The following is a 10,882-nucleotide window of genomic DNA, read 5'->3' as shown; positions in this document are numbered from 1 at the left end:
GGGGGAGTCACGGGCTGAGTGCCTGCTTGCGTTGTGGTCCTCCCCCAAGCCTCCCCCTCGTCCCGGAGCCTGAGCGGGCTGAGACGGGGCCAGACGACGGGAGGCCCTTAGGACTCGGGCGAGTCCGTTTGTTGCCCCCCCCCCGGGCGCTCCCCCTCTTTCCCTAGGCTAATGGGCCGGCCCGGGAGGGGGCGGGGCCGGCAGGTAAGTGACAGCGATAACCCTCCGCCGCGGCTCCGCGCTCCCGGGCTGGTAGGTGGCTGTCCTGCTCCGGGGGCGGCGGGCTGCGCCCGTGCTTCTGGTCCGGGTCGGCGCTGGGCTTGGCGGCCGGGCCGCGGCCTGCAGCGCAGAGGGGCCTGGAGGCCTTGGGAGCGGTGGCGGCAACATCAGCTAACGTGCCGCCGGCCGGGAAAGGGGGTGGGCGGGAACAGCGGCAGCGCTGAGGCCCGAGGGGGCCGTCGCCGTGCGGTGCCGGCCGTGCCGAGGCTGACAGTTACGGAGCAGGCCGGGAAGCCTCCCGCTGCGCGAAGACGCGTCCTTGCAAAGTTCCCAAGTGGCAGGGCACCGTTTGAGGGTCTCGGGCAGACATAGCTGTCCCGCGGTTAGCTGTGGTCTGGCTGAGAGGGTGGCAGTGGGAGCGGCCCCACTCCTCTGCCTGTTGCTGAGGCCTGTGTTTCTCTCCTGTAAATCTAAGGTGCCTTCATGAATAATTTAAATGACCCTCCCAACTGGAACATCCTGCCAAATCAGCGAGAGCCCGGGGATGAGGGCAGCAGATGGAACTACGCCTTGCTGGTCCCCATGCTGGGCTTGGCCGCCTTCCGTAAGTAGTGCCCAGGCCTGTCTGCTGAGCGGGAGTGTGTGGCTGCGCTCCCGCATCTCACCTGCCAGCCAAAGGGGAATCTCCGAAGCTGTACGGTGATAAAGTATACCCCACTTAGAGATTTCCTCTGGTCTGTTCACTTCTAATGTTATAAACAAGCACTGCTTATAGCATTAAGGCAACGGCCGTTTTTCACACATGGGATTGAATCCATATTTAATAAGCTTCAATTCACAAAGCCTCTCAGAAGAGTGGACGTATGATATGCTAGAAAGCCCAAAGCTAACAACCCAAGGAGCTGCTGATGTATGTTTATTTACTGGACCTGAGAAGTTCTCAGTGCAGTTCCTCCATTGGAAACCTCCAGTTTGTTTCCCCATAACTTTATTTTCCTTCTTTCATCCAAGAACTGTGTGTATTAGCAATAAAAGACTAGGGGAGATTTTACTTCAAAGGAAACACAATTGTTTAAAGTGACGTGCTGTGAAACATGGACCCACAGAAATACATTTTGTGGGATGTGTGAATAGAAGTGAATATCACTGGGGAGGGTGAGAAAGTAAGGTCTTTTTACCAATTAATAGCTTCTTTAGAAGCATAGTTAATTAACATGTATAACATTGATGGGTATGATTATACTCATGTCTGAAGTCTCATTTATGTATGGTAGGTTGGATCTGGACCAGAGAATGTCAAAAAGAAATAGAAAGAGAAAAAAATGAATATTATAAAAAACATTCATCTTTACAAAGAGACCTGGAAGCCAAATACCGGGATATAATCACAGAAAATCGTCGCACAGTTGCTCACTTGGAGTTGGAGCTTGAAAAGGAACGCAACAGAACCCTGAGTTACCGTGAAGCCCTGGTGTCCCAGAGTCGCAAACTAGTAGAAGAAAGAAGGATCCTAGAACAGGAGCAGGAGAAGTTAGAGCGAGAAAAACAAGTCCTTTTGCACTCAGGAGCAGCAGGTAACTTGTACCAAAGGTGTCTGGCAAAGGAAGAAGAGTGGCAAAACAGAGCCAATATTTTACTAAAAGAATTTGAAGAGGGACTTAAAGTAAGACAGGACATCTACTGCAGTCTTGTTGTACCCAGAAGCCAGAGACTGGAAATAGAGAAAAATCTGCTAGTTAAAGCGGCAACTGATCCTGTTGCTGTGGCTGTACATATGGAAAGTGGCTTGAAAGATATTTTCAAACATGATAACTACTGTGGCAATCTGCTGAACAGAAACAAAAGTCAAAATGGAAGACTTATGTGGCTGTATCTGAGATACTGGGAACTGGCAATTGAACTACAAAAGTTCAAGAGGGCAGAAAAGGCCATGTTAGGAAAACAATAAGTGGAGGAAGTAATGGGATTTCGTGTGATCCACTGTGCATAGTAGGGACAATCACAGTTGTAGTCTGGAGCTGTTAAATTCTACTGTGTTTCCCTTTCTCCTCCTCGTTGCACTTCTGTTTGCATGGGACATGTGCAGTGTTGGTGCCTTTCCTTTCACTAACAGCAAATGCTCCAGTGAGCTATGCATGCTCTTAAACTCTGTGAGCGTGTTTGTATTGCAAACTGCAGTGTAGTATAGAGATATGCCAGCTTCCATAGCTATCAGGAGCAGCAAAACAGAACTCAGTTTTGAGTGATTTATCTAACTGATGGTCATACTCCATCAACAGAGAAGTGTGATTTGTCTCCCCCAAGTGGCGTAGAACATTGTACTCCTTATCCCTGATGTTTTACATGGTGTCTCAATGCTATCTGTTTGTTTGTTTAAGCAAGACATTTTGAGACAGGTGTTTGGAAGAGACCGTGTTTGAGCAAGGTGCTTGTCACATAAATCCTATGTGTGTATATGTACATTTATATACATATATGTATGTGTGAATGTGTGTGTATATAAATGTATGTATTCTGAGGGGTGGAATAGTATGATCATGTTTCAAATTAATCAGTCTTGCATTATCTTCCACCTTAATATACAAGTAGTACTTTGTGAAGGAAACATCCAAAAGATGCTAATTATAATAATACCTGACGAAACAGATTGATGAAAGTCTAATTGAGCTAGGAATCCATGCGTGAATACTAGGGACTGTATAAACTCGAAGTTATATAGTCTCATAATACTGGAGATATGTTAAGAATACTTCGTTTTTCTCTCAGTCAGGGTCTTAGTTGTAACCCAACAGTGTGCCTCCATTATAGACGTCACCATGCTGCTGCCTCTGCATCCCAGTGCACTGACTGCTATCTGGTTAGCTTGCAGGAACCTCTGTGGGTTACAGCCATTGCACCTGGCTCTGTTCCTTGGACAGGTCCTGTTTGTTATTCACTGATAAGAACTGAAATGCAGCCTGCACTGGTAGCCACTACCTCCCTCCCTGATTGTCTCAGTTCTCCCAGAACTGAAGCATGCTTTTCCACAACTCTTAAATTTTGAGCTTATGGTTCACCACTTTGTGTACACATGACCATGAATGCCTATGGATATACAAGCTTTGCAGACTTTTAAGAAAGGAGGCTTTTAACTGTAGTTAACACAGTAAAATAAATAGATCTAGATATTAAAAAAAAATACCCCAGTGCATTTCCATGCTTGAAATCTCTTAAAACTTTTGCATATTCTTTGGGTCCTTGTAGCAGTAGGAACTACCTTCTTTTTCAAATGTGCCATAACTTTTTTCTTCCTCCTTTCTAATCCAACCTTAGACCTCAGAGAGGCAGTGTTTGCCCTTTTGTTTATAACGTCTGGTCTTCTCTGTTCCTTGACTTTGATTAGTGTTAGTAGGTTGTCAGTTCTTTAATTAAGAGTTCTTCATTTACTGAGGACTAGACTTGACAAACACATTTGCTCTAGGCAATCAACTACTGCATAGCCCAGAAGCAATCCAGCTAAGTAAATGCTCATCCAAGTTTAACAGAGAACTCCAGCAGATGTGGGGTTTGCTCTTACTATTTTCTTCTGGTTTCGTTTCAGTCTGGGCACAGAAGACAGCAGATAAATCTTCTGAAGTAGCGTGTGCAACCTAATCCAGTTACTCAGCAAAAATATCTAACATGAAATAAAATTCTTAAGCAGAATATGTTTCCCAGCTAGTCTGCTTTCCAGTTGTGATTTTGCTTACCTTGGTGGTTCCAATTACACTATCCTATTGATTTATTAGTCTCCTATGTACTGATTTATTTTACTGATTTTTTTAAATACAGTTTTAGTAGACAGACAGACCTGGGGGGGTGGGGGGGAGGTGGAGCAGGGAGGAAGAGATACTATCAATCACAAACACCAGAAAGGCCAAAACTTGTTTGGATGCCATACATATGCAGGTTGGGAGATGAGCATGCAATTGAGTTACTACTGATGTGTGACAGCCTGAGCCAAGCTGCTGTAGCTGGCCATATGCACATGTCCTAATTGCCTAGTAGAACAAATTAGTTTGAGCAACTAATTACCCTGTGTGTAATTCCTCCAGGATGTGAAAAATGTCTAACCACACGGCCATGATGCATTTTGTATGTGCGTACAAGCAGTTGTTGAGCAACTTGGGTGGCAAATGGCACCCAGTGAATCAATGCCAATGTATTTAAGACTCATACCTTGACTTTGTACATGCTCATTAGTTCTTAAAAGATCAAACGTTTTATGCTTTTTCAGTTTTTTCATAGTTTGTCCCTGACATCACTCAAAATGTTTAAAGAAAATGTAACAAAGAGGGCAAAATACTTTTTTCAGTATAGATATGTAAGTTGAAGCATCATATGCTCAATTGTACAGGGTTGGATGCAATGTAATAAATGTTTTATACTCACTTTTACTTCTTTAGAAGTGTAAATTATTTGTACAACTAATTGTTGAACTATTGTTCATGGATACTTTGCAGATCAGTATGTTAAGACTGAAGAGTTACATGAGGAGGATTTTTAAGTGTGTAACTGGTTTGGAAGCACCATTCCTGTTGGTTTCTGCCAAAACCCATGTTTGTTGGCATGTTACGTATTTTTTTTAAACACTTCCCCTTTGTAGGTTGTTATGTTGAAAGTTGTATTGTGAACTTTTATCTTGCCCAACAAATATTGTTCTGGATTGGTTATTTGTTTGGAAATGCCCGTGTGTTTGTAAAATGCCAGAATAATTTGTTCTCAGAATATTTAATGAACTTTTTTTGGTTATGAAAATGGCCACTCACCTGTTAAACACTAACAATTAATAAAAACCCTTACATATTTCTGCACTGTTTTGTAACATGGGAAAGATGGGTGGGAGGAGTGGAATTTGCTACTTTCTTCCAACTTACAAAACACATTGCACAATTTTAAGGTTTTACAAATTGGACAATTTTTAAATCAGTATGTAAAAAGTTTTGGTCTTTGTGCTGAGAAAAGAATATATTGGAAAGTTGTGGGTTTTTTTTTTTTTCTTTCTTAAGAAAGAATGGCATCATTAAACAGATAATTGCACCAGCTTTAGCTAAACATGAGTGATTAAAGATGACCATTCCACTGAAAGACTGGGGTAATTCCTTCTGTCTGTTATGTAGGGCATTCTGCCTTCTTCCACAATCCCTCAAATGTCTCATTCTGCATGTCAGCAGCTCCTTTTCATTTCCCCATGTGGATTTGCTCATTTTCCTGTTTTCTGTGAAGAACTACAATCCACTGCTCTAGGATAGTGTTCGGACACTCTGGGAATCCTTGTTCCCATCATAAAAGATCATTAATCTCTTGGTATTTGACACAACCCTTTGCATTTACCCATCCCTCATCTTCACATGGAGAATGCCATCCTTATGAAATACTGGAAATGAAGAGGACAGTTTGTTATCAAGCTGAGAATAAGAGCTGGTATTAGATTTGGTATTATAACTTCAGTTTAAAATTACCACACTGTTCAAGTTTTGGAGTTTGGGGGTTCTTTTTAATGCGCGTACTGTTCAGGTGGGTCACACATCTGTGGGTTGTAGCCTTTCCTGAAAGTTCGTACTGGGCAGGTGGAAGAGGCGTCCTAGGGCTGCTATGGAGGGCAGTGGCTGTGTTAATGTGACTTTCCACACGTAGACACAGGCAAGGAAATGCCCCGAGACATCTCATGCTTTCAATAAAAGCAAAAAAACGTTCTGTTTGGTGTGCCTGTTGTGTGATACAGCCGCTGTCCTGAATGCATGCAACGCACAGACACAAGACGCACTCTAGACTTTGTGGAACTTGGACTGGGCCCTAGAAAAGGGAAATCATCCTTAGAAAATGCTTCTGACGGGGGGTGGGTAAAGAGGAGCAGCGCAGAGGGCCTGGCCTTCTCTCGCTCATTTTGCCTCAACAGGAGCTGTCAGAAGACCGCTGATGCAACGACATGTCTTAGTCAAAGGGATGCTGCGCTCTGGAAGTGACAGCTCTGTTCAAGCCCCCCTTTCCCTCTTGCTCATGCTTTTGAGGGCTCCTACATGAGGATGAGAAAACAGTGAGAGTTCCTCTGTGGGGGTTACAGAGCAGAAACTGTGGTCAGCTGTTCTGGTATTGTGGCAAAAGAAAAGGAATTTAAGTTATAGCAGTGACAAAAGGATGAAATTCAAGATTACTCTATAGTTACAGTTATGGTGCAGGTGGATATGAAGGCTTTGCCTGTGTGCATGCCAAGGACGCGTAGTCATTGACTGCCTGGTCCAGGAGCTCTCCAGTTTATCACTGCATAGCTGTGACAACAGGCAGATCTGCAAAGAAGTAACTCACTGAAATTTAGGGTAGCTTGGCAATGAGGAGATCAACTGATGTGCCAGCCACTTCACAACAAAACAACGGACTGAATGCTTCAGGAGCTCTCCCAGCAGCTGGGGCTAAGCCAGAGATGTCCCCAGGGAGCTACTGCTGACACACAGGACCTCTGCTCCGTAAGCTGATAGATGCTATCTGTATGTTTAGATGTATTGCTTAACCATTTGGGATGAAGGATCCAGTGCACAGCCAGGGGTTTCCCCAGGCAGTTCCTGTTGTTGATTAAGCAATTGACCAAACCATGAATAATTTTATGTAAGTGATGGAAATTTTTATTGCCTATGCAAGAATGGGCACACAGGACTGTCTTTTGCTCATAGTTAACGTCTTTCTTACGTGTTTTAAGATAATCAATAAAAACCGATCATGCATACATTGTAGTGGTCACATAGGTCCACAGGCCAGCTGGATTATAAGAATTCACCAGAACAACAGTTTGGGGAGTCTCAGTCCATCTAGCTGAAGACACCATTGAGGGATGTTTGTAACATCAGCATCAGCACTCGAATTAATGGCTGGCAACACGCGTACTGGGTAGTATCAAGGAACACAGAACTATTTTGATACTGAAATCAACTTATGTGGCAAAACTGAGAGACCTATCACAACCTGATCAACCATCTTAATATTGTTTCCATGGATTCTGATAACCAGGGTATCAAAAGCTTGGTCTATTAATGGGTGACAAAGAGGCCTTATAGCTGAAGCTGGTTGCTCTGAGAGTGTACAATCACTCCAACTCGTCCTTCAATATACTAGGAAAAAACATCACCCTTGTGGGCAATATTCACAGAACCAGCTGAGGCCTCCTACTCAGTGACACATGAACATACCCTCTGGTTCTGAAGTAGAAAGAAGTATCTGAGCATGTGATTAGATGAAACTTGACCTGGAAGTGCCACCACTCATCTGGAATTGAAAAAGGATCATGCTGAGCCAATTACCATCAAGGTCAGAGTCAAACAAGGGATCCAATGTCACCCAATCAATCTACTACTACGCAACCTAGAAAAAGGTGGCTATGGATTCCACCAGAGTAAATGCCGCGATGTGGCAAAAACGGGTTACAACCTTGGCCTTTGCTGATGACTTGGTTCTGCCAAGCAACACATAGGAGAGGGTGCAAAACACATCTCCCTTGTAGCAACCTTTCTGCGAGTGCACTGATCTAAAAATCCAGGAGGGAAAAATGTCATGGCTTTTTCATCAAACCCACCCATGACTCTTACACAATCAATGACTGCAACCGCTGGAAGATGCTCAATATAAGTTGAATACAGATATTCCAGGAGACTCCAAAAAATACTGCGGGTTGAAAATTTACCTCTGGACAGGGACATCTAAATCTGAATATTGAAAATTGATTCTTAGTTTTCTAACATGGGAAAAGCTATGTCAAAACCTTTACAACAAGCTCACAACTTTGAAGTCCAACACAGTACCAGGACTCACAAACTTGGTGAATCATGCAGGCATGAAGGGTGCAGCCTGGACTTCAACATCAGAAGGGCTGTTAAAAAATGGTCACAACTCCCAACTTGTGCACGTGATTGCCTACTGTACAACAGCACTGAGGATGGTGGCCAACAAGTCGCCTGTGTGGCAAGCTTTATTCCAAATGGACAAGTGCAGTCATAGCATATAATCCTATTCACAAGGTACCAGTGTCTGAGAAATTACTGTGGAAGGAGTTGTGCAAAATAACTAATTACAGACAAATTATGCATAGCTTTCGGAGAAAGTGAAAAGAGGAAACATTACTGGTAAAATAGCCCTGAAAGTGCTAGTTACTGTGTATAATACTAACGGCATCAACCTAACAACTGAGAGTAAGTGATATCTCTGGAAACAGAGAGTCTGTGGAAGGATTTGAAGAGTGCAGAGGGATTGTGAGACCTGCTGTGATGGCCGTTTGCTGTCATGCACCTCCAACAGCCCCACGCTCCAGACTGATCCCAGCCCAAGCCGTCCAGCTGCTGGAAAAACACTTCTTCACCCTTCTCTTTATGACTGCTCCTGCGGGTCTGTATTTCTGAGACGTCTCACTTCTAAATTTGATTTGCACAATCAGAACAAAATCCTCAGCTAAAGCCGTTGTGCTTCGTATTATTAAATATTACCTCCCCCTTGTGGCTAATGGCTCTTCTTGCCAGCAGCCTCAGCACCACCTTCTGTTCCCGTGGGCTCCTCTGGAGCATGTCTCTGATGCTACACGGTCAGAGGTCTCTGGTCCAAACACGACTGGAGCGTAATAACAAGAAAGATGAGAAAAAAACGTGGTGTTCGGTGACCAAGACAGAGTAAACTTGTCTCCACCAAAGTGGGTATTGTGGTAGACCTCTATGCAAAGGTGTCATGCAGGAGTTGGATGTAGTTCAGCAGCCTATTAGCATCTCATTGTATACCACAGCACTAGAAAAGAAAACAGTAGCAGCCTTAGAATCATAGAATCATAGAATGGTTTGGTTTGGAAGGGACCTTAAAGACCATCTAGTTCCAACCCCCCTGCCATGGGCAGGGACACCCTCCACTGGACCAGGTTGCCCAAAGCCCCATCCAACCTGGCCTTGTTTAAAGAGCACTGTTCATTGCTTAATAAACATGGCAAGCAACAACCTACAACTGTCAACATGTCCTGCTGCCTGCTAGAGAAGAGATGGTTGTGGTGAGAGATAACCAAGCAATAGCACTTTACTGTCTAAGAAAATTTAGGCACACTGGCCATCATGAGATCAGATAATTTGGTGTCGTCCACAGAAGCATTTCTACACCTATGCACCTTACCTGTAGTTCCGTCCAAAGTGATTCCAAAGATGAAACATATTCTTCAAAGATGTAAGCAATATTTTGGGGATCTTCTGAATGTATGCAGTGCAACATTAAGGACAGCACATCTCCCTCCCTGGTGTCAACAAGAAGAACAAAACAAACAAGAAGGATGATGCTGCTGGAGCTGATATTACTTCAGTGAAATATTTATATACAAAGCTGAAGTAAATATTATGCAAACCACCAGTATATACAAAAATAAAGATCGTGCCTATTTCTGGAAGATAAAAAGGAGAAAAGTGCCACATGGACACCAGCGTCAGTTCAGTTCTGGATGAACTACAGCAGACATGATGTTCATAGCTTGTTTCCTTTAATTCTTTTGCGGCTAAAGACACTGCTACTTCCACAATAAACGTGGACTGACAATTTCTAGGCATCTCAGATTGCTGAAGGAAATTCCCTGACACCATAAAAACACTCCAGAAGGAGATGCTTGTGGAAGTCATTGTATGTGACATCCTACCTCTGTTGCATTCCTAACAGCCTGAGACAGCGTTTCAATGACAGCTCAGTGCTGTCCTGTTTCTCCTCTGCAGTGACACTCGCTGGCACCCAAGGACTTCTCTCCCATCTGGAGAAGTTTACAATCACATGGGAAGAGATTTAGCCTCCAAAGTTTATTAGACTTCTCCAAAGCCTTCAAGGTATCCCTGCTTGAACTGCTGTGGGCTGACAGCAGCAGCCTTGAAGTATACACATGGGAAATCAAATCATGCCAGCTGAGGAGCTTGTCTTTTGGTTACTTATCAGGTAGAGTTTCAGAACAACAGAGCATAAAACTTAGATCAAGTTAAAGATCTACAGAACATTTCTTGGCAAGGTAAACTCCATAACCACCTGCCATTTATTATTAGCCTTAAAACTAAGCAACTCTGAAACATTTTGCCTGCTTATCTCCTGTTCTAATATGATCATGAGTGTCCCCTAGGCTGGGGATTTTGAGTCTTCTCCTGAGCCTGGGGTTCAGTGCTCTTTCTTCAAGTACCTGGTCAAGGATTTTACCCACTGGCAGCTCATTAAAGGATTTTGTGTTTCCTCTGCATATTTTAAAAGATTTTGCCAGGGTCAGGCTGTCAGAGAGAGCGTTTCATTTAACCTCTGAATTTTCTTCTTCTTCACTTTTATTACATTTTTACCACTTTTCACTTCCAAATGAAAATCCTGTGCTTTAGGGATTTGGCTGTATAGTTGCCACCATCTTTACGTTTCCATCTTTTCCTGATTTAAGCTTATCATCAGACAACCAAGATTAATTGTTATTGCCATATACATTGCTTTGACTACAAAGTAGAAGCTGACTCAAAAAAAAATACGATTAATGCTGGTGAGATATTGCTATAGAATCACTAGAGTAAGAGATTTCACACCAGTATCTGCTACAGTACTAAAAAGGGACAGAAAATAAAATAGCTAATCCTAATAGCATGGTATATTGTAAGGCAAGATTAGAGAACCAACTTGATGT

At 43.4% G+C, this 10,882-nt stretch overlaps 1 protein-coding gene across 2 annotated transcripts; it reads left to right on the top strand.

Annotated features, from left to right (window-relative positions):
- Positions 1-33: 33 nt before the first annotated feature.
- On the top strand, positions 34-4,634 carry CCDC127 (coiled-coil domain containing 127). Of its 2 annotated transcripts, none has more exons than XM_075744658.1 (3): positions 34-204; positions 695-823; positions 1,494-4,634. In XM_075744658.1, the coding sequence occupies exons 2-3, from the start codon at positions 703-705 to the stop codon at positions 2,165-2,167; spliced, it is 795 nt and encodes a 264-aa protein (XP_075600773.1). In that variant the 5' UTR covers positions 34-204; positions 695-702; the 3' UTR covers positions 2,168-4,634. The 2 variants fall into 2 exon arrangements, with proteins under 2 accessions (XP_075600773.1, XP_075600775.1); XM_075744660.1 differs by having other exon boundaries at positions 183-252.
- The last annotated feature ends 6,248 nt before the right edge of the window (positions 4,635-10,882 follow it).

The sequence above is a fragment of the Balearica regulorum genome, chromosome 2 (genome assembly GCF_011004875.1).
Source record: "Balearica regulorum gibbericeps isolate bBalReg1 chromosome 2, bBalReg1.pri, whole genome shotgun sequence".
Taxonomy (NCBI): domain Eukaryota; kingdom Metazoa; phylum Chordata; class Aves; order Gruiformes; family Gruidae; genus Balearica; species Balearica regulorum.
The sequence above is the reverse complement of the archived record's forward strand: the minus strand, read 5'-3'. Positions and strand labels throughout refer to the sequence as shown.

Bases quoted from the DNA above. Each gene is read 5' to 3' on its own strand.
- CCDC127 (XM_075744658.1), top strand. From the start codon at position 703: ATGAATAATTTAAATGACCCTCCCAACTGGAACATCCTGCCAAATCAG. The intron at 824-1,493 runs GTAAGTAGTGCC...TATGTATGGTAG, and splicing joins GCTGGGCTTGGCCGCCTTCC to GTTGGATCTGGACCAGAGAA.